At 36.8% G+C, this 27,048-nt stretch overlaps 1 protein-coding gene and 1 long non-coding RNA gene across 5 annotated transcripts; one reads left to right on the top strand and one right to left on the bottom strand.

The window, feature by feature from the left end:
- The first annotated feature begins 147 nt into the window (after positions 1-147).
- LOC100853231 (B3 domain-containing protein At4g34400) lies at positions 148-26,992 on the top strand. 4 transcript variants are annotated; one of them, XM_019218990.2, is made up of 7 exons: positions 148-821; positions 4,459-4,536; positions 6,963-7,413; positions 7,540-7,730; positions 22,592-23,114; positions 23,243-23,427; positions 26,394-26,992. In XM_019218990.2, exons 2-7 carry the CDS (start codon positions 4,465-4,467, stop codon positions 26,673-26,675), a joined length of 1,704 nt encoding a protein of 567 aa, XP_019074535.1. In that variant the 5' UTR covers positions 148-821; positions 4,459-4,464; the 3' UTR covers positions 26,676-26,992. The 4 variants fall into 4 exon arrangements, with proteins under 4 accessions (XP_019074535.1, XP_019074537.1, XP_019074536.1 ...); XM_019218992.2 differs by having other exon boundaries at positions 149-821; positions 6,963-7,389; XM_019218991.2 differs by having other exon boundaries at positions 150-821; positions 6,963-7,404.
- Positions 17,891-18,486, bottom strand: LOC109122364 (uncharacterized). The gene is made up of 2 exons (XR_009465392.1): positions 18,400-18,486; positions 17,891-18,121 (listed from the first exon to the last, which is right to left on the bottom strand). It is a non-coding gene; the product is annotated as an uncharacterized LOC109122364 (long non-coding RNA).
- Positions 26,993-27,048: the final 56 nt, after the last annotated feature.

Below are 27,048 nucleotides of genomic sequence, written 5' to 3'. Positions count from 1 at the left end.
TTATTGTTGGTCAAAAGTTTGAAAAAACTTTTATTTTTATTTTTATTTTTTATTTAGTAATTTTTTTTTAAAAATAAATAATAAATTAATAAAGAAATAAACTATTTAAAATCTGAAAAAAAAATTGTTTTTAAAGAAAAAAAAAAAGAAAAAAGAAAAAAAAAACCTTAGCAAGGAGACGTCTCCTAATGAAAATATCATACACAGCTGAAAATGGGTTTTTGATTTTTGGTTTGGGGGAAATAGACTTAGTAAGGATACGGAACATGAAAAATAGGACGAGACTCAAAAACCAAATCATGGTATCCAAACAGCCCTGTAATATGGGCCGTAAAGATCAGCTTACAGGGATGACAGTTTATTAACTTCATCCCCAAAAATACGCAAAGTACAATCTCAACGTTTTTCGGTATGGAAGATTCACTGAGAATTGAAAGACCCAGCAAACAATCAAATTGTTTTCAGAAAGAACAGCTCTGGATTTGTGTTTTCTGTCCATATCCTTCATTGTCTAAACACCCCCCTCCGCAGCCTCTTTTCCACAGCACTCCACAGCCCACATTGCCCGTTGATGAGTGTCCTCCAAGCGCCACAGAAGAGGATGACAGGCCCACTTTTGGTTGTTTCCGGTATCAGAAATGCCTCTGGGTGCAGAAACTCGTCTGGGCTTTTGCCGATTCAGTGGGTGTGAGCTGATACGATGGGTTTTGGCTGATAAATCACCTTGTTCTTCGGGTGCTTAAGAGGGGTTTTTTTTTGGCTGCACCAGATGAGTTCAACACCAAAAAAGCGGTGGCCATGAATTCAGCTGGGATAGACTGGTAATCAGCACACCTTGTTTGTAGTCTTGGTTCTCTGTTTTACATTTTTTTTTTTTGGGTCTTTGAAAGGATAATGCATGTTTTGTTTGATTTGTGGCGTTTGTAGCTTTGAATGTTGAAAAAGATTTTGGCTATACTCTTCTGTGGTTGACTGATTGTAGAATTTATGAAATCTCCCATTTGTTTGCTTATTTAACTGGCATTTTGACATTTGTTTGATGATGGGATATGCTTGATTTATTATCTCTGTCTTTTTGTCGATCGATTGATTAAATGCAAGATAGTTAAAGCGACTTGTGGAGGGTAGACAGATTTTAGATGCTTTATTGATAGCTAAAGAGGCCATTGATTCTAGAAGAAGGACCTGGTCAACATCTAAATTGGATACCGAGAAAGCCTATCATGTAAACTGGAAGTTCCTCCTTTCAATAATGGAGAACATGGGGCTCAGGAAAAAATGGGTAGGATGGATAAAATTCTGCGTTTCTTGTGTGAGAGGCAAGGGAGAGACAAGGTGTGGGATTGTGGAAAGCCATTAGAAGGAGTGGGATGAGTTGAATTTTTGAACTACTTCTTCTGTTGGGAATGGTAAAAGGACAAAGTTTGTGTTTCATAGGTAGGTTGGAGAGAGTTCCTTGAAAGAAGCATTTCTAGTCTACCTACAATCAAATCTACAAAATGGTGGATCTTTGGTTGATTAAGAGAGGTCAGGGTCATTGGAATCTGTTATTCCAGTGGAAGCTTCGATATGATGGGTTGGTGCAAAGTGGCACATATGGTTTTATCGTGTTTAACCATACAACTATTAAGCTTTGAAACAATCCCATGCTTCCAATTCTTTGTTTCTACACCTTAAACCATGAATTATTGCTTCATCGAGTGTCTTTAACTTTTTCTCACATCCCTACTTACTATGTATAGGGTTTACATGCCAATTTCTATATCATAACATTTTTTCCTCATGGCCTATAACATTTATAGAGTATTCCTAACAACTTCCCATATTCAATAAGGACATCTATTTTTATGTGGAAATACCAATATATAAAGTGTTGCATGCAATATTGTTTACCAAAAGGAATATATACCGAATAGGAATTTGAAACACTTACTAACGATTTTTAGTTTGGATCAAATTTCATCAAATTTCATCAAATCAATCTTTCATGTCTTTGTGATACACACTTTCATCATACACATGTTTTTATTGTTGCACACAACTCCTCTGATATGTACAACGATTATGGCAATCAACTATTGTACTTCACTTGGAAACTTGTTTGAACCACATCCTTACTTCATGCCACAACTTCCTTGTATGCCACAGTCCCTCATGCTCCACGGTCTTCTCATGCTCCATGGTCTCCTCATGCTCCATGGTCTCCTCATGCTCCATGGTCTCCTCATGCTCCATGGTCTCCTCATGCTCCATGGTCTCCTCATGCTCCATTGTCTCGTAATGTGATGTGGATTAAAACCATTCAAACCATTCAAACATTTCGTAATTTCTACATTTCAAGATTCAATACGTGTGGATGAGAAACAACATTTTTTCCAAATACAAAATTATATGCTCAATATATTACATTTTGATGAAAAAAAGACTTGCCCAACCTTTAACCAAAATTTCTTTTGCAATCCTTTTTTGTGTTTTGTTTTCCTTGGATCCTCTATAAATCACGACTTGAATTTTGATATCACTTGTTATACTTGTGGTATTTTCAATCTTATATCTCTACCTTCTTGATATGAGATTTACATATCCATCTCCATCTCATAACTTTTTTGCCTATGATATTTATAAAGTTTTCTAACAATTGAGTAGAAAAATGGTATAGAAGATTTGGAATAGACAAATGAATTGCAAAAGAAATATTGGTTGAAGATGAAGTTGGTTGTTCTCTTATTGGCATGTGATACATGGAGTACATACTTTGTTATTTGAGATAAGTATAGTATCTCCTATACATTTATTGGGTCTTGGAATATGGAAACAATGAAGTGGTTGAATAGTCTGAATGCGTAAGGATCTATGAGAAGACAAGCAAGGAGCATTTGTGGTGCACTAGGGATTCGTGGTGTAGGAGGGAGTGATGACATGGAGTAAGGATTTGAAAGATCAAATGCTCTGGACTTGGAATACTAGAGATTGGATGCAAGTTCTATATTCCTTTGCTTAAAAATTAAATTTCTAGTGGCAGATATGTTAGCAAAATGAGAGTTGATCTATTGATCTCTTTTGTAGAGGATTTTCTAGCCCTAGGTTTTAAGTTTGTAGTTGTAAGTTGCAACTACTTTTAGTTGTGTATTTCCATATATCTAGAGGAGATTATTTTTCTCACTTTTGATTAGAGTTAACTAGTGGTTGTGTTTTGGGGAAGGAACACTCGTACTTTTTCTTTGGCATTTATTTATTTCATAGTAATGAAATATTTGTGTTTGATATTAAAAAAAAAAAAAAAACCTTAAATGTTTGTTTAGAAACTGTTTGCGAAAATAATTTTTTGTTTTTGAGAGTAGGAAACAATTTTCCAACTTACTTGGCATAGACTGAACTCATGCCCATCATTGTATTCTGAGACATAATTGAAAACATGTAGAATAGTCCTTGAACTTTACATTGTACATAACTGCACACCTTCATGGAGAATAGGCTGAGATAGCTATTTTGATGTTTGAGTTCTTAACAGAATTTGTTTCTGATTACAACTGAGAATTGTTTTTAAGACTTGTTCTCAAAAATTGTTTTCAAAAATGTTTCCAAAAAGACCTAAATTTATAGTGTGTATGATTCAATTAAGTTTCCAAAAGGAGTACATTTAAGTAGCTGCCTTAATTGTGGCATATCAGAGAAGTAGTACACCAATAAAGGCATGTGTAGAGAACAATATCTTTCTTTTCATCTCACAGTTGATGTAATTTAATTTTTGTATTGAAAATGTTGAGAGAGATGTCCTTTTATGAAAATATCAACCCACTGCTGTAAATGAGTTTACTTTTTAGATGAATTATGTTTATATAAAACGAAAATAATTGTGAAAATCGTATTTGATCAACAACCAACCATGTGGCTGGCTGGAGGAGTAGACTCTGCAGGTAGGAAAACATGAAAAATGGGACAATACTCAGGAACCAAATCATGTTTCCCAAATTATCCTTACAACATGGGCCCATAGAATCAGCTCACATGGGATGACTGTTTATTAGCTCTCTCAGGAAAGGCCAAAAATACCCAAAACACAATCTGAGGAAAACATTTTTAGATATGGTAGATTCCCCAAAACTGAACCTTGAGGGATGGAGAAAACAATGAAAACGTTGTCAGAGAACCCAGAAAACACAGCTCAGCATTTTGTGTTTTTATTCCATATCCTTCATTATCCAACCACATACCTCTACTCCTTCTGTCCACCACTCTCCACACCTCCTATTACCCATTGGAAATTGTTCTCCATGCACCACAGATGAGATAAGGCCACTGTGTCTGACACAACTGCCCCACTCTTGCTTTTCTTGTTTCTGGTTTCAGAAACGCCTTTGGGTTTTTGCTAATATAAAGGTGTGAGCTGATACAGTGGGGTTTTAGCTGATATTCTCATCTTCTTTTTGGGTTGCTTAGAGGGTTTTTTGGTTGCAGAACTAGATGAGTTCACCACCAAAAGTGTTCCCTGAATTCTTCAAGGTGTATCTCCCAGAGCTCAGCTGGGACAGAATGGTAATCATCTTTCTATGATACCTTTTTTGTGGTCTGGGTTCTCTGTTTTGATTTTTATTTTATTTTATGGGTTCTTGAAATTGTTTGATTTGTGAAGTTTGTAGCTTTGAATGTTGTAAAAGACTCTGGTTGACTAATTGTAGGATTTCTCAAGTCTACCATTTGTTTGCTTATTAACTGGCATTTTGGATTTTGTTTGATGACGGGTTATTTTTGATTTATGATCTGTATGTTTTGGTTGATAGATTGATTAAATGCAGGATGGTTAAGGTGTTTTAAGTTTTTATAGGTTTTATCTGAGGGAATTTTGATTTCATGTACCATTAAAGGTCTGAAATTGAAAAATAGTATAGGGAAATGTAGTGTTATCTAAATAAAGTAGGTCATGCATTATTAATTGGATGAGACTATCGAGGGGGGTTAGTAATACCATGGAGTTGTGGGGGTTTTGGGAGATAAACTGCTGGAAGCTTCATAGATTCTGGATTAAATAGTGGGATAGAAAAGAAAGATAAGTCAAGAAAAAGAATGAACAATGAGGGTTAGATATGCCTCTTAAAACGCAATTTCTTAACAGACCATAATTTCCCAATTCATGTAGGTTGGCTTTGAAAATTTGAATTTAGGATACATAATGCTCGGTTTTTAGTTTGTTATCCAAACTACAGAGACTTCTCTCATAAGAATGCAAGAGATGACAAATTTAACAACTGGAACACCCATATAAGAAATCATGAAGTGAAGTCATTTAAGCTATGAATAGGTGCATTTTGTGGATTTGAATGAAGGCAAACTCTAGTCTGTAAGCTCAAACAAATATAAGTTCATTGGTGAAGGCTTTAGGTTATAATCTTGGACACATCAGGGGTTTGAACAGTTATTCCTTGAAAATGGTTGGTGAAATCAATATATAAACCAATGCCTCTAGCATCCAGACGGCACAAAGATTGCTTAGTATATGAAAAGAACAGGAAATACTGTCTCTAATTTAAAAGAAGAATAAAATATGTACCCCATTATGCTTTTAAATAGTAGGAAGCAGGGATGGTGATTCATCTGTACAACATGCTATTGGTTTTAAATGTAGCCTTAATGGTGTTAGGGCAATGGTGTCACTGACAGGGGTTGCAGTGATAATTCCTAGATTTTGTTAATGTCACATCTGGCAATTCCAGTAAGTATATTAAGTAGTAATTCTAATAAATTATCTTAAGTAGAATTTTTTAATATTGGAGCTCTTTTTTTCTTTCTTGTTATGCAAATATTGGGAATCCATTTCCTTACATGTTTTCTGTGAAGAATCTTTCTTCCTTGTTATTCTTGCTTTTAAGTATCATCTTGTTTCTGATTAAAAACGTCTTGGGGGAAATATATGACAGAAGCAGGTAGCTTGGTATTGAAGGTTTTAACAAATTGGAAGGATAAAAGAAATTCTAATTGGATGAGAGATAAAATACAATGATACCTATTTTTGGTAAATATGTGGGTTTTTAAAAATCATTTTGGCTTCATAACCATGATTGTGACCAGCAAGGGTATCTTGAAAAATTAGTGATGGTTTTTATTGCACTCAAGGAAGCTTTGACATGTAAAATGGAAAAGATAATTCTTTATTTTTTGATAATTGAAATGGAAAAGATAATTCTAATGAGCATTAAGAAGGAAAGTAGCTGCACATTGATATATTTAGAAAATTATTCAATTAAGTGATCACAGATAAAAAGCAATTAGAAGAAAATGTGAAAAATAGGTTTAAAACAAGGGATTACAAAGGTTCCTCATTTTCTTTCTAAAAGCTCTTTCCTGTTCATTTAACACTTCTGCTCCATGTTCTCTTTCATCAATATGTTAGGGGATAGAATTCTGTCAGACCTGTAAAATTGAACTTCAATGACATTGTTACCATTTGATTTAGCTTTAAACTATCAATTTGTTCAATTAAAACTTCCAACTCCAAATTCAATTAAGTAAATGCATGCGATGGACCATGGCTCATGGCTAATATATGCATAAAAGAAAACACGATAAAATTTTTGGTTGTGGGACTTTTTATTACAATCTACTTGAACTTCTTCCTTTCTGAACTGTATTGGCAAGCTGCCTCCAACTGTAGTCTGCATTTAACTGATTAGGTGGTGACCCAATGTGAAAGTTTTGTCAGCATAGAACTAACCAGAAATTTTGTCATCATGCATTAAGACCTATTTGAGTTGATCGGCTGAGTAGTGTGCCATCATATACATATTGACTATTATGTAACATCTTACAATAGTAGTATACATCTTCAAACTTATAGGTGATGATTAAAATAAAAGAAAATAGTAATAAATGCTTTCCATTGAATATTGATAAACATGATCCATTATTTATGCACTATTATAGTAATCGACTACGTGTCATTGACACACGGACTTCTTTTTGTGCAGCAAATCCCAACAGCTTTCGTAAAACACTTTAATGGCTTTGTCCCTGAAAAGGCCATCCTCAGAGATTCTGTTGGGAGAGTTTGGCATGTGGAGGTAGGCCAAATTGGAAAGAATGTGTATTTTCTGAAAGGTTGGCAGCAGTTTCTTACAGATAATCTAGTGGAAGAGGGCGACCTTTTTGTTTTCCAATATGATGGCAGTTATATATTTGATTTTAAATTATATGGGACAACTGGGTGTCAAAAGAAAGACTCTGAGGTTAATGTGGATGTCAACAAAAAGAAATTTTTTGTGAAGGGGGAGGAGGATGTTGAAGAAGTAGAAAGAAATGAAGAAGAAGAGGAGGAAGAAGAAGAGGAAGAAGAACCACAATCAAAATCTTCTAACAAGGGAGTGGTTGTATTCAAGCGTAAATATTCTGGCAGAGGTCCGCGATCAATTGGTAGAAAATGTTATTATCAGCTTTGTAATTCTTTTCTTTCCTTACGATTTTTCCATTTTTTCTTTGCATGTGTACATGCACATATATATTCATTTGCATTTTTCAATATTTGACCTGCAGTTTTCTCTGATTTAGGTGGGTACAAACAAACTGCCATTAAAAAGACTAGAAGTGCATACAAAGAAACTTCTCATACCAAGAGCAAGTATAAAAAAGCTTGTACTGGCAATGTTGAGGTAGACAATGCTTTAGACTTCAAAAGTATTGTTAAACCTGAAAATCCTTGTTTCATAACAAAAATACGACCAGGAAGGAGGAGTAAATTGGTAAGGCTTGCATCTCCTATCTATAATTTTCTCGCTTGTGAACATTTTTTATGCTGTTGTGTTCCATCCTTAAAACTTTACATAGTATGTTCTATTATTCACATTGCCAGGCCCAAAATACTTTGGTTACTTGTTAATTTGTTTTTGCCTAGGGTCAAAGGTACTTTCATTCTTTACACTATTCACCACAATGTCTTCTCTGCCTTGCTGTTAAAGCAGGAAATGACCCTGTGTATATCTTAAATGGATAATGCTCAACAACATCTGATGGCTAACTAGGATGAATTTCATCGGCTAGATATGTCATCAATTGCATTTTTTTTGATACTAAGTTCCTCATATAGGATATTAGAATGTGCAACAACTTCCTAGAGGAAAACCAGATGCTGAAGAAAGTGTTGCTATCCAGCGGAGAGAAAGGCAGCAACAATGAGTTTTTTGTTGATCCCATTCTCCAAGTGAGGTCTCAAGGATTAGAGGGGAGGGTTTCAGGAGTTGATGACGCTCTCTTGGCAGAAGCAGCAGCTTTCACAAGTAGGCCAGGCTCTTTGCTAGGAGAAGAAATCTCAGCAGAAGGCAGGGCTTTGTAAAGAGCCTTTGGGAGAGGGAAACTGACCACTCAAGATGATGCTTCAAGATGGGTCTTTGTTGGAGTTTCTGGAGAACACTCTGAAAAATCCTTTTTGCAAGGATATTGCAGTCAAGTCTGAGGAGCAACGGTCATCTAAGTTAAAGTCCATCAACTGGCTGGCGGGGGAGGAGCTTCCTTTTGATGGTCTCTTTAGTAAGCTAGTTAATTTCAGTAGTTATGTAGGGATGCTTGTAGGATTTGAAAAGGAGATTATTTACCTTTTCTTTTTTGGTAAACAAAATCAAATGCATTAAAAAATTAAAACGCCACAAGGATGCTCCAAAGTACATAGGATGTATACAAAAAGTGTCTTGAAGCACAAAAAAGGAAAAGAATCCCAAACAACAAACCCCACCCTTAACTAGAACCCAACCACTTAAAGAAACCCTTAACTAGAACCCAACCACTTAAAGAAACCAAATAAAGACAAAGAATCAATCTCTATATATTGCTTTACCTGATCAAACAAATTTTTCGAAAAGAACATCTTCAAAAGCTGAATTGAATGTTCCTCATTCTCAAACGCCTTGAGATTTTTTTCTTTCCAAAATAAACATAAAAGAGTTTCTCTCCAAACCTTTTTTGAATACCAAAGACCCACAAAAGAAACACACTACCCTAAAAGAGTCTCTTTTACTATAGCAACTAGTACCTAGTGAATACCAAGGAGATCAAACAGCAATTGCCCAAGGACCCTAACCAAAGAACAATGAAGGAGGATGTGATCTATGAATCCTTTTTCTTCTTTGCAAAGAAAACACCTATTGACCAAAGACCACCCTCTCTTTTGAAGTTGATCTAAAGTCAAAACTTTCCCTAAGTTGCCTCCCATGCAAAAAAGTTAAGTTTCGAAAAGACCAACGAATTCCAAACTACCCGCCTTGGAAAAGACACAACAACCCCTAATTCCAAAGCGGCATATAAGCTACACAAAAAAAATTAAGATTGTGCAAGTTCATTCACACCATTTTATCTTCCCCCTCCATATTAACTGCCTTTCCTTGCACCTTGACAAATAAATCCCCAACTTCATCTCCACTTCTCAATCATTCAAAGGTCATGAGAAACAAGGGTTTGAAACACCACTCTCCCCATGCTGCACCTAAAGATCCGCCACCTAAGCCTCTTTTGCAACAACTAAAGCAAATAAAGAGGGGAAATAAACACACAACGGTTCATCCCCACACCACTTATCTATCTAAAATTTTACCCTTCTCCCATTACCCACCTCAAAAGAAAAATGACCCAAGAAAGTGTTTTGTTCCTTCCTAATGTATTTTCAAAGACCAACTCCATACTCACTTCTAACTTCACCAGATCACCACCCACCCTCTTCCTTTCCATAATTTATAGATAGTTGTAATTTCCTGTGTAGGTTGAAACTTACTAATAGATTTGGCAATATCACAATTTGAGATATGCTTGATATTCTCGCATTTATTTGCCCTTCTATGGTTTTAGGGAAAAATTTGGTCGAGTTGGCCATGGTGATCTTTCTTCTATATATTTGTATTGCATTATCATATGTAAGATATTTGCTCCAAGACATTCCAGTCTACCATGGCTCAAAGCATTGGCCAAGACCAATACATCTTTGCCATGGGTGCAACAAGTTTGAGACACAATTTTAGTATTCTGCATTCGGGAATAACTCATCTTGATTCGGGTATGAATAGCTCGACTCGGCTAGCTCGCAAGATGATTTAGAGTTACAACGCCTTGACTTAGATCTCATGAAACAGGGCAAAAAAAAAAAAGAATTTTTAGCATTTCTTAGAGATTTCCCCTCATCAATGAAGAACTATCCCAATCCATGAGTAGAGACAAGAATATGTGCTTGCCTTAATCCATAAGTTGGAACAAGAAATTAACAATGATTTATTTTCCATCACTTATAACTTATTATCAACCACAATTCTTTTTATTATTTTCATTGTTTTATTTCCAAGATATGCAAATTTTTGGCATTGGATGTAAAAATGGGTATAATAATATTGTAAGAGTTTTCAATTCTTAATGCTATCATAGGCTAATTCTCTATTTAAATGTAACAAATAAGTATCTAACTATGATTCCTTTTCTAAAAATATGACTTTTTTTGAAAATTTTGAGCTTCTTCACTTGTAAATTATGCATATTGCCTAATACCAACTTGAGATGTCAAGCTTATTCTGCCCCAGGAATTGTTGAGTCAACAACATATACCATGACTTCGAACTATGAGCCCACTCAAATAGCTTAAATCTTTCTTTGTGATGGTAACATGTTGGGAGCTAAACCAATCCTCCTTCACCATTTGGTTGCTTGTGCGTTGACACTATTAACTTCTAGGCATCAAAGGGATTCTTTATGTGTCTCAATGATGCCTTTGGTAGAAAAAGTCAAGTCCTCTATGTGAGACCTAATTTTTAGGGGAAAACATGGTTTTAATTATTTGGTTGTAGAGAAAACTAAAGGAAAATACAGAGAATAGAAATTTTGAAACTTATATTTCATGTTTATTTCGGCTCCAAGTAACGAATTGTTTGCCATAGTAGAGCTTAGTGGTTATATTAGGCTCCACCATGTGGACGTTTATGTTTTCCCTAGGCTCTAATGATGAGAATTTTGGGATATAAAATTATAATTTCAAAAGAAGTCTAAATGCTACTTTTTTATAGGAGTTATTCTTAAAAAGGGTGTGACAGAGAACTTCAAAGATTTTAGGCCGATAAGTTTGGGGAAGCCTTTTGTAAGATCTTGGAAAAATCCTTTAAAAATAGACTTAAGAAAGTAATAGATAGGATGGTATTAAAGTCTCAATAATGCTTTTATGGAGGGTTGGCCAATTATGGATGTTTTTTTAATAGTTAATAAGGCCATTGACTTTAGAAGAATTAGCTCTTTAGTGGGTTTAATGTGTAAATTGGATATCTAGAAAGTCCATGATCATGTAAATTGGAAGGTCATCCTTTTAGTAAGAAGAAAATGAGGTTTGGGCAAAAATGAATGGGATGGATAAAATTTTGCATTTCTACAATGAGATTTTCAATCTTGATGACCCATAGGTTTTTTTTCCAAAGTTCTAAAGGTATGAACCAAGGTGATCATCTCTCTCCATAATTCTTTGAATTGGTTATGGCGGCTCTCAATTGTTTCTTTTTAAGGGTAGTGTAGAGGGGATTTACCAAAGGGTTTAACGCTAAACAATTTCCTTCTACCTTTTAGGACTTTCTTTAGATGTGCCTTTCCAAGTTTTTTGCAATTTGAGATTGACCTCTTGGAAGAATTCATATTTGTCAAAATGAGGAAGATCGACTCTTATGGAAAACATAATGTCCTCATTTTTTGTACTTAAAAAAGTAAGAGCCAAATTGGAAAATATTGGGAGAGATTTTCTATGGGGAGATCTCTCAGAAAAGAGGAAGATTCATGTGGTGAATTAGAAGACAATGTGCTTAGATAAAAAGGTTGGAGGTTTAGGCATCAAAGACCTTGCTATCTTAAATAGAGCCTTGCTTGGTAAAGTGATTTTAGAGATTTCCTATCAAAGATAGTTTGTGGAGGAAGGTCATCAAAGGAAAGTTTGGTAAGATAAAAGAGGGTTAAAGTACTTGAGTAGGGGGATGCATGGTGTGGGATTTTGGAAGGCCATTAATGAAAGGTGGGATGAGTTCAATCTTCAAGCCACCATATTGATTGGGAATGATAAGAGGACCAAGGATTGGTTGGATAGGTGGATTGGAAGAGTTCCTTGAAAGAAGCATTACCTCTCTTTTATAGTCTTATTACAGCCAAAATTGCAAGAACAATGAATCTTTGGCTGATTAAGAGATTTCGGGCTTACTCGAATGATGGGGGAAAGCCTTTTAAAGTTTATTCAAGGAAGAAAGGGAAGACCTAAGTAAACTTTAAGTAGGATTAATATTAATTAGAATTGAATAGGGATTGGTATTTGTTGGAGTCTAATTAGGATTAGTTAGTTGAGTTATAATATAATTAGAATTTGAGTCATGGTAAGTTATTAGAGTCCTAGTAGACTTTGGATGTTATAATTAGAATTAGAATCATAATAGGTTATTAGAGTCCTAGTAGACTTTGGATTTCTTAGAGAAGCCTATAAATAGGCTCATCAATGTAAATCAAAGGGATGAATTTGATGAATAATATTATACTTTTTTTCATTGCAAGGTTGCAACCCTCAATGGTGAGACTCCATTGATTTTCTTCTAGGTGAGACTCCTAGAAGGCCTTAGTGAGACTCTAAGGTTTTCCATATTTTCTTCATTGTTTCTTCTTTCTCTCTATTTCTTATCATATAATTTTCTTTACCATCAAATTTATTATTTGTTCCTCTCCTTACACCCTAAAAGTAAAACCCTAGCCCACCTACCCTTGAGTGTAGGCAACCATCCTAGGGTTGTCCTACATCATCGAATCTCCAATTTAGAAGGCCTTTTCGAGGATAGAAGCTAGACATTGTGGATAGGTTCCCTAAAAGAGATGTGTGGGTTCATGTGTCCCTTTGAGGGCTTGTTTCTTTTTTTGGGAAGTTGTGTGAGAGAATTTTAACAATAGACCAAATAATGAGGGGATGGTTTTTGGTGAATAGATGTAGTATTTGCAATGCTTATATGGAATCCTATTTTAATTCACTATGAAAAAGCTTGATTGTTGTGAGATAAGTTTCTATTTTTTCAATTTAGTGAGTTCTTCCAAAATCAATAAAAGATCTTCTGTTGGGTTGAAAGGTTCAAGGCATGAATAAAAGGTCGAGGAAAGTGTGGCGAATGACTGTTTTTTTCCTTTTTTTTGGTGCATTTAGTGTAATTGCAATATTTTCAACAAGATGAAGGTATCTATCTGGTCAAAGGTTGAAGGAGACTCATCAAGTCTTGCTTGGAATGGTCAATTTCTCTTTGCTGGACTTCATTGATGACCTGAATATAAGATGTTTTTTGTATAGATTCTTTTTTTCAGTCTCACTGTTGTTCCTTTTGTATACTTCTAGTGCACATGGGATACGCCTCTCTTTTTTTCTATGGACCGTTTAATATATCTCTATTTGCCTATCCAAAAAGAAAAAGAAATACTTCTTTTTCTTAAATTTTCTCAGCAATTAAGTGGAGCATGAGTAATTTCATTTCTCTCTTTATCCTAAGGTCCTAGATGTTTGAAGAAAAATATGGATATTGATTATAAGTAGTTTTTAAGCAAGGAAAAGGAAGAAACTAGTCTTCATTATGAAGATGAATAATGAAATTTATGGTTGACTTTAGTTTTTTATGTGGGGCTGCAAGATGGTTCAATGGAAAAAGGACAATAAAGGAAATTAACACAATTTATTGAATTTCCAGGTGATGCTTGATTTAAATTGGTAGGTAGATCGATATGGCACATCTTCTATCCTTCTGTAATGCTCTCCTATATTCCTTACTGTAAAATACTCAACATGCTTGGTACACATAGCTGTACTAGTTGTACAGGTCATATGCAGATATGTATTGCTTTTTCCCCCTTAAAAATTACTTTTGATTGTAAGATACCCTTTGGGCAAAATGCCTTATTTCTAATATGCATGCGTGAATTAGGAATAGGGCTCTGGGTATCTTTTATGGACTCACTCTCACCTTGGTGCTGCGACCATCCTTCTAATTATTGTGTACCTGGGACACTAAATTCCCAAAGGCTTGTGAAGTGCTGGTAGGATACTTGGTGCCTGAGAGTTTTTCCCTAGAAAGTTGCAACAACCTTTAGATTTAAGTTTTTATGGGCTAAATACTTGTTTCTTGAAAAAAGGATGGCATGAATCTTTTTGGGTTATGATACCCATTATTGTATGTATATGTGTGTGCCCATTAGATCTTCTGTTGACCTCTCAAGAGGTTTGGAGTGCTGCTTTGCTTTGAAGCCTAGATCAGAAAACCATATAGTGGATTGCTTAACCAAACAAGGGATCTCTCTGTCATACACTGCAGTTGGGAATTTCTTTCCCCATTGGACCATGATTGTTTTCTGGGCTGAGACTAACCGGTTTTGATTGGGAATTATTGTAGGCATCCTTTGGTGCCCAGTTACTCGCAGAAGGATTTATCTTTTTCATTTCTTTCTGTTTCTGCATTCTGTTTGAAGGATAGCTCCTCTTTTTTGGCTTATTTCTATTTCTATAATATAATATATTTGGTATCCTATAAAAAGAGAATATCTGAAGCCTTCATACATGATTCTCCATGGGATCATTGCCAGGTTTTCCCAACTCCTTGTCTGCTCCCTAGCTGTTCCACCATTCCCCAAAACATAGGCATATCTTTGTTAACTAATCTCTTCTCCCGCAAATAGTGTACCATCTATAGATTAAATAATCATTTTTCATTCAAGCCTGATGAGAGCTAACTAAGTAATCCGAGTAATGTTGCTATTGCACTTCTTGCAGCACTTGTGACTAACATTGATTGATTTTTTTGTCTTTGGTTTTTTTGTCCTTTGTTATTTATTATTATTATTATTATTATTATTTATTTATTTTTTCCTGTTTATGTCTCTGTGCCCTTGCCAACTGATGACCACCTTAAGTAATTTGGCTTGTACATGTCAAAATATTGTGTGAATGACCGAATACCTTAGCCTTGAGTTTTGTATATTATATATAGACTTTACAAGGATGCTTTACATGGAAAGCAAATAAAAGCAAATAAATTCCAGCATGATTCTAGCCCTATACATGTAAACTATAATCTGTCAAATAATATATGCTAACTGTACAAAATAATAAATGAAGAAATAAGGAAACAATTGTGGGCTAAAATAAGGAAAGAAGGGTGGGCTAAATTAAGGAAGGAAGTGTGGACAGCAAGTGTGGGCTAAAATAAGGAAGGAAGTGTGACAGCAAAGCTGTCCTTTAACAAAAGCTGTCCTTTGACAGCCCCCCTCAAATTGATGCAGGTTGATCAACAAGCATCAATTTGCTACTTAGCAAGCAATGTCGATGACGAGGGAGAGCCTTGGTGAAGATATCAGCAATTTGTAAGTCGGTGGAAATATGTGGAAGAGTGATAACACGAGCTTCAAAGGCTTCACGGATAGAGTGACAGTCCACTTCAATATGCTTTGTGCGCTCATGATAGACAGGATTGGCCGTGATCTGAATAGCGCTTGTATTATCGGCATGGAGAGGTGTAGGATCGGTCTCAGAAAAATCTAACTCCGCAAGCATACCTCGAAGCCAAATGATTTCAGAACAAGCAAGAGACATCGCCCGGTACTCAGATTCCGTAGATGACTTAGAGACTCTGTCTTGCTTCTTACTTTTCCAAGATATCAATGCATCTCCTAAGAACACACACCAACCAGTGATGGAGCGACGGGTATCCGCACAACCTGCCCAATCAGCATCACTATAAGCAGCAAGGCGAGTAGAATTGCCTGCAGGGAAGAACAAGCCACGAGTAGAAGTGCCTTGAACATAACGTATGATCCTACGAACAGCAGCCAAATGAAGATGATGAGGAGTCTGAAGGAACTGGCTGACTTGCTGTACAGCAAAAGAAATGTCCGGTCTAGTAATGGTGAGATAAACAAGGCTACCCACCAACTTCCTGTATAAACTGGGATCAGCAAGTAAGTCGCCCTCCTCTTTGCGAAGCTTGACATTTAATTCCATGGGAGTATCAACAGAAGTAGCCCCTTGTAGACCAGCTGTAGCCACCAAGTCACTCGCATACTTATGTTGATTGAGGGAAATACCAGAGGGACTATGATGCACCTCAAGACCAAGAAAATATGTGAGAGGTCCAAGATCTTTCATATGAAAGGACTCGGAGAGATGAGTTTTGAGCTGACCAAGTAAAGCAGAATCGGAACCAGTGATCACAATATCATCAACATAAACCAAAAGAACAACAATACCCATGTCTGATTTCCGAAGAAACAAGGAAGTGTCATACTTGCTCTGCCTGAATGAAAATTGTAATAAAGTGGTGCGGAATTTCTCAAACCAGGCCCTCGGAGCCTGTTTGAGACCATAAAGAGAGCGACGAAGCTTACACACATGTGAAGTCGGAGAGGGAAACAATCCCGGGGGTGGCTTCATATAAATACACTCTTTAAGATCCCCATGAAGAAAAACATTTTTTACATCCATCTGATGTAATGGCCAATCACTGGAAGCAGCAAGAGCTAGAATCGTACGAACAGTAGTCATTTTAGCCACAGGAGCAAAGGTCTCTTCATAATTGACACCATATTCCTGATTATTCCCAAGTGCAACAAGCCGAGCTTTGTAACGATCCAAACTTCCATCAGATCGGACCTTGACTGAGTAAACCCATTTGCAACCCAGAGGAACAATAGTGGGAGGACAGGGCTCAATGTCCCAAGTGTGATTGGCCTCTAGAGCGGCAATTTCTTCCTGCATAGCTTGTCGCCAACAATCATGCTTAGCAGCATGTGAGTAGCATGTGGGAATATCAAATTTGGACAATGCAGCAGTAAGGGCTGAAATAGAATTGCCAGAACTGGAAGAGGGAAATCCATACCTATTCGGAGGTACAGACACTCGAGAAGAGCGACGTACTGAAGGTGCTGCAACTGACTGCATCTGGAGCGTGGTAGGATCAGATATCGGGTGAGCCACCGAAAGAGACTGTGGGCGGGAGCGTCTCGTATACACAATACCTGGTTGAAAGGGAGAACTGACTGGATGAAGATCTGAGAACTGTTGCTCAAAGGAGGGAAGGACCACAGTAGAAGAGGATGACACAGTAGAAGAGGATACAGGAAAAAAATGTTGATTTTCAAAGAAAATAACATTCCTAGAAATACGTGTACGATGTAATGTAGGATCATAGCAAACAAATCCCTTTTGACACATATTATATCCCAAGAAAGCACATCGAACAGATTGAGCAGATAATTTATGTCGCTCATGAGGAGGTAAATGAACAAAGCATACACAACCAAAAATACGAAGGTGATCATAACTAGGTTGCTTAGCAAATAAGCGGAAATAGGGAGACTCCATATGTAGGACTTGAGAAGGTAAACGATTAATCAAGTGAGTAGCAGTTTTTAGAGCCTCTACCCAAAACATGGATGGAACAGAAGATTCTAACAAGAGAGTACGTACCACATCTAAAAGATGACGATTTTTGCGTTCGGCAACTCCATTTTGTTGAGGAGTAGAGGGACATGAACGTTGATGAATAATACCCTTAGAAGCCAAGAATGCTTGAAACTCAGTAGACAAATACTCACCACCAGAATCTGTGCGTAATGTCTTAATAGAAGTAGAAAATTGATTGTTAACATACGCTAAAAACTCAGTGAAAGTACGAAAGACCTCAGATTTAGAGCGAAGAAAGTAGACCCAAGTAAATCTGCTATGATCATCAATGAAAGTCACATAATATTTAAATTTCTCATGTGAACTAACCGGGGAAGGTCCCCAAACATCACTATGGATAAGATCAAAGCAGTGAGATGCTCTACTTGCATGCAAAGGGAAGGGAAGAGTTTTACTTTTACCAAGTTTGCAAGAATCACACTCAAGAGATAAAGAATAACGATCCTTATTACCAGGTAAATCAGAGTTCAATACATGAGATAAGATCTGAGTATTGGGATGGCCTAAACGACGATGCCACACCATACTAAGATCTGAAACATTATTACAAGCAAAAGACTTAATAGAAGAACGTGGAGAAAAATTTGGAATAGGTAAAAATAGTGGAAACAAGCGCCCCACTTTAGGTCCCTTCGCGATCGGCTTCCCCGTTACCTGGTCCTGCACAACACAACCATTACCAGAAAAATTAACAGCACAATTGTTATCAACTAATTGGCCAACAGAAATAAGATTCGTGGAAAGCTGAGGGGCAAGAAACACATCAGTGAACTTAGAAGAGGCATCGCCGATAGCAGCTATGGGCAAAGAGCTGCCATTGGCAGTCTGAATGGAAGATTGACCAGCGTAGGGCCGAACATGACACAAAGCTGTGGGATTATTAGTCATGTGATTAGAGGCCCCCGAGTCCACGTACCAGAGTTTAGTAGAATTGTTACCTTGAAACCCCATTGCTGATAATGCTGAAATTAATATCCGTTGCACCATTTCTGGGGTGCAGTAATCTGGTGCAGGAGGTGCAGGAACAGAGCATGCAGCTGAAGGAGAGTCGTGTGTTGCTACAGGAGGGACAATAACCGAAGTCTGAAATGCTTGGGCCTGACGATTCTGGGGGCGAATACGACATTCTTTGATAATGTGACCTTTCTTCTTGCAATAAGAACAAAACTTCTTAGGGCAAGTGGCAGCAATATGCCCATATTCCTTGCAGCAAAAACACTGCAAGTTTTTAGAATGCATAGGTGGTCCGCGTCCTTGGGCAGCATAAGCTACAGTTGTAGTCCCGGAACTGCCATGAGATTGCTCCAAAATAGCTTCAGTACTAAGGCGTTGCTCTTCGCGAAGTAACTCACCAAAACAAATATCAAGAGAGGGAACAGGAGATCTATTCAGTAAAGAGGAGCGAACAGATTCATATTCCGGACGTAGTTTCATAAGAAACTGATCACGCCGGGTAGTCGCGTGAATAGCCTGAATAGTTGAGAGAGCGGCAATAGGAACATCCGCTGTAACCAAATCGGCATATTCATGCCAAAGAGTCAGAAATGCCGAGTAGTAGTCCTGGATGGAAAGACTACCATGTTGAAACATGGCAATCGCATGTTCTAATTGAAAGCGACGAGCATCGTTATCCTGATGATAAACTTTCTTCAAATAAGCCCACATAGATTGAGCGGAGCGATGGGGCCGCAAGTGGGTGACAATATGAGGCTCCACTGAACCAAGAAGCCAAGACATGATGCGTGCATCAAGCACAGCCCATGAAGGAGAAAACCCAACATCCTGAGATTTTTCAAAAGTGGATGGTTTTTCAACATCCGTGCCATCAATATGACCCCAAAGGTCTTTTCCCTTGAGAAAAAGTTCAAACTGAAATGCCCAGGTAGAATAATTTGTGCCTGTAAACTTAACACACAGAGGTGCGGAATTCATAGAAAATAAATAGAACCCGAGACAAAAGGATTGACCAAAAAAATCCCAGAAGAAAACTGACCCACGAAGTGATCAACACAAACTTGACCGAAAGACACGAGAGGCACTTCCGAAACCGAAAAGACAGAAAAGAATTTGAGGGAAGAAAAATTAGCAACCTTGCTCTGATACCATGTCAAAATATTGTGTGAATGACCGAATACCTTGGCCTTGAGTTTTGTATATTATATATAGACTTTACAAGGATGCTTTACATGGAAAGCAAATAAAAGCAAATAAATTCCAGCATGATTCTAGCCCTATACATGTAAACTATAATCTGTCAAATAATATATGCTAACTGTACAAAATAATAAATGAAGAAATAAGGAAACAATTGTGGGCTAAAATAAGGAAAGAAGGGTGGGCTAAATTAAGGAAGGAAGTGTGGACAGCAAGTGTGGGCTAAAATAAGGAAGGAAGTGTGACAGCAAAGCTGTCCTTTGATAGCTGTCCTTTGACCAGCAAAGCTGTCCTAGTGTGGACAGCAAAGCTGTCCTTTAACAAAAGCTGTCCTTTGACAGTACATGCATAAGTTCAGTGAATCAAGCTCATTTAAGAAGTCCTCCAGATATCATTAAGCCATGGCTTGCTCCCATCTTTTTCTTATCTCTTGTTTTGCTTTTCATGTTTAAACATGATCTCTAGTTATATGTTCCCATATATAGCGCATTTCCATGAATTATAGTTTTTAGTTTTTCCCATTTGGTAGTAGCTTATAGAAGCTCTCTTTGTCCACTACTGCAGTATGTTCCTGTAGACATACTTAAAGACCATAACATTGCATTGCCTCCAAGAGTGTTGCTTTGTGACCCACATGGGAGATCGTGGCCTGGAGATGTTACTATCTGGAAGGATGGTCGGACATGGATTGGCGGGTGGAGAGCTTTCTGCAAGTGGAACCATGTAGGTGAAAATGACTCCTGCATTTGTGAATTTGTACAGGAAAGTGGGTGCCGGGGGGATCTCATTGTTGTTCACATCCATCGAGTGCAACCAATCTGATGGCAATGCAATGCTCAAAGTAGAAAAGAGAGGATAAATGATGTGAATGCAACCCTAAATTTGGCAACGGTTTCCATTCTAGGACCTCCAACTAGTTGGCTATAGATGTTATTGTGGTTATAATCATTAATGATCTGGGACTTTTTCTAATATCTTGAATTTCTGTGTATGGATTTGAACTATTGATCAAACTCTCCTTTATATACATAACTTACGATCTTTCTCTCCCATGGCCTGTTTTCAAACTCTGCAGGTTTTGATAGAAGCTTCCCCTGCATCCAAAGAGACCAACATATTGGCTGTTTGGTCCATGAATTGGTGCAGGATGGCAGTAAATTTTCTGTTTCTGTTCATTAATAGGAAGTAGGAACTATGCAATTTGTTTTGCTAATACCCAGCTGTGTTCATATCTTTAACTGATGGGATTTATTCAAATAAGACTTGATCACAGAATGTGAGACAAATACTCCATGAGCATTATAGTAACTGAATCTCGTGAATATTGTTAAAATGTTCCCAAAGCTTTGGAGCACGCCACAAGTGAGATTTGGTAAGCTTATGCAATTCTATTTCATATTTTATTTATAATTTATTTTATCAACTAACCCCATTAATATTTCTTCATCTCTTGTTCTGAAACCAATCAGCTTTCTCTCTCTAAAAATTAATTTATTTCCATTTTTTTTTCATTCCTCTGCATTACTGTCTTTTGATGTTGGAAAGTGGACTGAAAGTTTGTATTCATTGTGCTTGAATAAATATATCAACACTCCTCTTGATCTCATCAATGCTGTAATTTAATTTTTGTAAAAAATAAGTTAGAGAGAACATGAAAAATGGGACAATACCCATAAACCAAATGTCAGGTAACCGAAACAGTCCCTACCACATGGCCCCATAGAATCAGTCCACAGGGATTACGCTTCTCCGGAAAGACAGAAAAAACCCAAATACTCTCTGAGGAAAAAGCTTTCAGAAATGGCAGATACCCAAAACTGGAAATTGAAAGACGGAGCAAACAGTGAAAGTGTTTTCAGAAAACACTCAGCAATTTGTCTTTTCCCTCTATATTCTTCATTGTCCGACCGCTTACCTATGCACCCTCGTGTCCACCACCCTCCACAACCCACATTACCCATTGGAAAGTGTCCTCCACCTGCCACAGATGAGTGATGAGGCCACTGTCTGACACTACTGCTCTACTCTTGCTTTTCTTCTTTCTAGTTTCAGAAATGCCTCTGGGTTTTGGTGATGTAATGGGTGTGAGCTGATACAATGGATTTGAGCTAATATAGTCTTATTTTTCTTTGGGTGGTTGGAGTGTTTTTGTTGCTAATCCAGATGAGTTCACCACCAAAAATATGCCCCGACTTCTTCACGGTGTATCTCCCAGAGCTCAGCTGGGACAGACTGGTAATCAGCTCTCTCTGATACCCTTTTTGTGGTCTGGGTTCTATGTTTTTCTTTTTCTTTCTAGGGCTCTTGAGAGATTAATGCATGTTTTGTTTTATTTGTGAAGTTTGTAGCTTTGAATGTTGAAAAAGATGGTGGCTTTACTCTTCTGAAGTTGACTGATTGTAGCGTTTGTGAAATCTCCTATTTGTTTGCTTATTTAACTAACATGTTGGACTTTGATGCTGGCATATGTTTGATTTTTTTAATCTCTGTGTTTTAGCTAATAGATTGATTAAATGCAGGATAGCTAAGGTGTTTTAAGTTTTGATAGATTCAATCTGTTGGATTTTGATTCCATATGCCATTTAAGGTCTGAATTGTGAAGTCTTATAGGGAAATGTAGTATTATGAAATGCCAAATTATGTAAACAATGTAATATTTTAAAAGGCTCCAATCCCTCAATGTGGAACAAGATGTAAGCCACAACTTAAAGAGTGGACTTGGAACTTACTTGGCTATACATTACAATGCAATTAAAAGTCTGTTTAACAGTGATTTTAGGATGTGTTTCTAGTACTTTTAACACTTAAAAAATAAAATTTTTCAAGTGTTAGAAAGTTTAAAAGCGTTTTCCATAATCACTACCAAATGGACTCTAAGAGTGTGTTTGGTAGTGAATTTAGGAAGCGTTTCTACCCTTTCTAATTGTTAGAATGATTGATTGTTTTCCATTGACATGCCTACTTTTTGTTGTGCAGCGCATCCCAACAGCTTTTGTAGAGCACTTTAATGGCTTTATGCCTGAAAAGGCCATCCTTAGAGATTTTGTTGGGAGAGTTTGGCATGTGGAGGTAGGCCCAATTGGAAAGAATGTGTACTTTCTGAATGGTTGGCAGCAATTTCTTACAGAGAATTCTGTAGAAGAGGGAGACTTTTTGGTTTTTCGATACGCTGGAAATTGCATATTTGATTTTAAATTGTTGGGGAGAACTGAGTGTGAAAAGAAAGACACTAAGGTGGTTGATATGGATATCTACAAAAAGGATTTTTGTGTGAAGGAGAAGGATGTGGAAGAAGCAGAAGGAGAAGAAGAGGAAGAGGAAGAGGAAGAGAAGGAGGAGGAAGAGGAGGAAGAGGAAGAAGATGAAGAGGAGGAGAAAATGGAGGAAGATGATGAAGAAGAGGAAAGAAAACTACAACCAAAATCTCCTAACATGAAAATGGTTGTAAAGCATAAATATTCTAGCAGAGGCTGCCCAGCAATTGATAGAAAAAATTATTGTAAGTTCTGCAATTCTTTTCTCTTCTTAACAGTTCTCCATCATTTCTTTCCATGCTCACATGCATCTATATATATGTGTGTGTGCATTTATTTGCCAATATTTGACCTACAAGTTTCTTTGATTTAGGTGGTTACAAACAAAGTGCTGTAAAAAAGACCAGAGGTGTGTACAAAGAAACTGCCCATACCAAGAGCAACTATAAAAAGGCCTCTTCATCCCAGGCTGAGGTATATGGTGCTTTTGTCATAGAAAATATTGTTGAATCCAAAAATCCTTATTTCACAACAAAAGTAAGACTGAAGAGTAGATTGGTAAGGCTTGCATTAGCTATCTATAATTCTCTCTTCCTGAAACTATGGTTTTGTGTCCTATCTTATAACTTTATGTAGTATTTTCTGTTATTCACATTGAAAGACTTTAAATACATCTTTGGTTATTTGTTTTTGCCTAGGGTCAAAGGTACTATTATCCTTGACACAAGTCACCACAACATCTTCTTAGCCTTTCTGTAGCATGATGTGACCTTGGGTATATCTTAAATGGGTAATGGTTAATAACATTTGATGGCTATCTAGGATGAATTTCATTGGGTAAATATGTAGTCCATTGCATTTTCATCAATATCAACCTTTTTACATAGGAAATTAGAATGTGCAAAAACTTTCTAAGGGAACATTGGATGTGGAAGAAACTGTTGTTCTGAAATTGAACTCATTGTTATGAACTCTCTTTTATAGAGGAGAATCATGCTTTTTGAATGGCTTTAGACTTGGAAATGAGTGATTGGAAGGATTTATGGGAAACTAGAAGACTGTAGTAACAAGAATATTAGAGAAAGGGAGAGGATTGGAAAGTAAGTTAATAAGATATAGCTTAAAGCTTCAATAAGAGATCATGGAAATGGGCAAATATGAAATTGAGGTCAATTAAGGACCAAAAAGGAGATGAGTGGTGAAGGAATAATTGTGATCTATAATTAGGAATTGGAGAAATGATAGTAAGTTGTTGTACACTTTAAGTTTGAAATGAAGCAAAATAGGTTCCATTTCTTGAGGAGGTAACAGGTAGAATTGGAATTCATATCAATTAGAGGTTTCACTAGACACATCATTGTCATGTACATTGTCAAGGTGTGTAGGAAGACTTGCTTAAGGAACTTATTCTCTTAGATGGATGAATATGTGAATCTAACCTATTCTCGCATGTCCCAAATTCCTAATTTCGTTCAATTGCTAATTCCACAAGTGTTCCCTTTTGATACAGAACACTATGTAGGAGATTTTGTGTGTTGTTATTTCCTTTTGTAAGAGATTTGTTCTTGGATAAGAATGTGAAGGCTATTTTTACAAATAATCTTTGATCATGAGAAGAAAAGTCATGAGATAAAGATGAGTAAGTAGAGGTTATACTAGGTATGTGTAGAAGTGAGGCTAATGACACCTAGTGAAATAGGGGAACATGGAATGTTGTAGTGTTCAGGTTGGGGTGCAAATATTAAGAGTGAGGAAAGATAGCATTATTTTGGGGGCTTGGGCCCTATATTTGTATTCTTTTTCCTTTGTAATGTTCTTTATGCCTTGTTAGTTAAATCTTTCTCCTATCTGGTTGTGAGATGGTTAGTTCAACCATGATAAGTCCTCTATCTCTTTGTACTTGTATTTATTTGTATTGTTATTGCATAACATGTGGCATTAAAGCTTTTCACTATCACAACACAAACAACCATTTTAGGATGTTGCTCTAAGGAGAGTAAGACTAGATGGGGTGCTTCTTTTTGCAAACCATTAAGAAGGGGTGGGAAATCTCCTCTAGATACACTAGCATACTTGTGGGAAATTTATAGAGGACCAAACTTTGGCACGATGTATGGTATGGCATGGGGCACTTGAGTATTAGTTCTCAAGTCTTCTCTTAGCATTTAATAGAAAAGTCTCAGCTGGTGATTTTGTTAGTGCTCAGAGAGCGGCCAAGGTAATTGAAATCCAAGGTTTCTATGGGTGCATTACTTAGAGAGTTAGATTTAGCAGCATCCTCCATGGCTTGCATTTAGACGTTATTAAAGGGGAAAGAGAGTATTATTTAATTTAGAAGATATTTTTTTTCTTTAAATGCAATTTGGGGACAAATTCTTACTAGAGAATGGAACCAAATGTGTAAGCCAAAGAAGGAAAGGGTATTAAGTACTAAGAGGATATCCTTCAGGAATTAAACCTTTAGGGAAGTGGTACCAGAGGTTCCTAGGGAGAATAATACTTCATTTCATAAGGTAATTTTAAGTATCTATAGATCCCATTCTAATGGATGGGATGCTGATTTTGTTCTCAAGTTGTCACATAGATGCCCTTAAAAGGGCTATTAGACAGAGTTCCTCAAACTTTAATTGGTTTTATTTGTTATTCAATGGGTGATGATACAAAAATTCGTTTCTAGGAAGATCTTTGGTGGGCAATAAAACTCTTAGTGAGTAGTTCCTAAATCTCTGTAGGGTAATGTGGTTGAAAGACTTTCATTTCTCCAATTCTAGTTTCTTTCTATCTAGCTCCATCTTGGAATTTCAATTTTCATGGTAACTTCTTGGAGCATGAAATTAAGGAACCAACTCTTTTTACATCTATTCTAGTCTGTATTTATCTGTTGCCTACTTTTCCTAATGTAAGAGTTTGGTCCTTGACATCCTTAGAGTTCTTCTTAGTTATTCCGTTTTTAATGTTGTATATTCTTCTAACTTGGTTCCCATTATTCCTATTATATTATTTAGAAATCCTAAGCCCCATCACAAGTAAAAGTCCCTATGGCTTGTGGCAAATAAGATGACCAATAATCAAGGACTAGCTTCAAGTAAGGTCTTACAAAACTCTTGGTCTGAAGTGATATGTTAAGTGGGGTTGAGAATCTGTTCATCACCTATTTTTACATTACTAACCCTAACATTGTGTAGTAGGCTATTTAGACTTTTTGGGATTGATTAGATTGCTCCAAGAAGGGTGGAGGAGATGTCAATCAAATCTTTTATGGCTTTTAAGGGACTTCTATCAACTGATGACCATATTTAGTAATTTGTTTCATACATGCATGCATAAGCTCATTGCATCCAAGGTCATTTAAGAAGTACTCTAGGTATCACCCAACCACGGCTTGCTTATTTTGCTTTCCATGTTTAAACTTGCTTTCTAGTTACTATGTTGATCATATAGACCAGCAGTGCCATGAATATTAGTTGGTAGTTTTTCCCTGTTTGCTAGTTTTTTATACAAGCTCTCTTTGTCCACCTCTGCAGTATGTTCCAGCGGACATACTTCAAGACTTCAACATTGCATTACCTCCCAGGGTGTTGCTTCGTGACCTGCATGGGAGATCGTGGCCTGGAGATGTTTCTGTCTGGAAGGATGGTCGAACATGGATTGGAGGATGGCAAGCTTTCTGCAAGTCGAACCATTTGGATGAAAATGACTGCTGCATTTATGAATTTGTACTGGAAAATGGCCACCATGGAGATTTCATTGTTCTTCACATTCACCGGGCACAACCCAAGATATCACCCAGGTTCAATCAAAGCTGAACGAAAAGAGACAGAACAAGTGAAGGCATTCCTAAATTTGGCAATCATTTTTATTCTAAGTTCTCCATGTTTATATTCAGCTGTGTTTGTACTGAGACACGATCACTGAATTTTCCACTAGTGTTTCACTGCAATTCTGCTTGGTCTGTCTTCCATGGACTACATCATGGTCATGAAGGCTTCCGAGACTACTTAGAAGAGCTTAGAAGAGCATGATTCACCATGTAATAGAATCATTTTCCGGATACTTAACAATATAGTCAGTCCAACAAAGCAGAAAACCAAATTTAGAATGAGAATCCACTGATTTAAGAATATTTCTTGTTGGAAGACGACATCTTATTATGTATGTTGTATACTAATTAAAAATTAA

The sequence above is a fragment of the Vitis vinifera genome, chromosome 3 (assembly GCF_030704535.1).
Source record: "Vitis vinifera cultivar Pinot Noir 40024 chromosome 3, ASM3070453v1".
NCBI lineage: Eukaryota > Viridiplantae > Streptophyta > Magnoliopsida > Vitales > Vitaceae > Vitis > Vitis vinifera.
The sequence above is the reverse complement of the archived record's forward strand: the minus strand, read 5'-3'. Positions and strand labels throughout refer to the sequence as shown.

What these genes read in the sequence shown, in the direction of transcription:
- LOC100853231 (XM_019218990.2), top strand. Translation starts at nt 4,465, where the DNA reads ATGAGTTCACCACCAAAAGTGTTCCCTGAATTCTTCAAGGTGTATCTC. An exon ending in GCGATCAATTGGTAGAAAAT is followed by an intron (nt 7,414 to 7,539) that starts GTTATTATCAGC and finishes TCTCTGATTTAG; the next exon opens with GTGGGTACAAACAAACTGCC. An exon ending in TAAGACTGAAGAGTAGATTG is followed by an intron (nt 23,428 to 26,393) that starts GTAAGGCTTGCA and finishes CCACCTCTGCAG; the next exon opens with TATGTTCCAGCGGACATACT.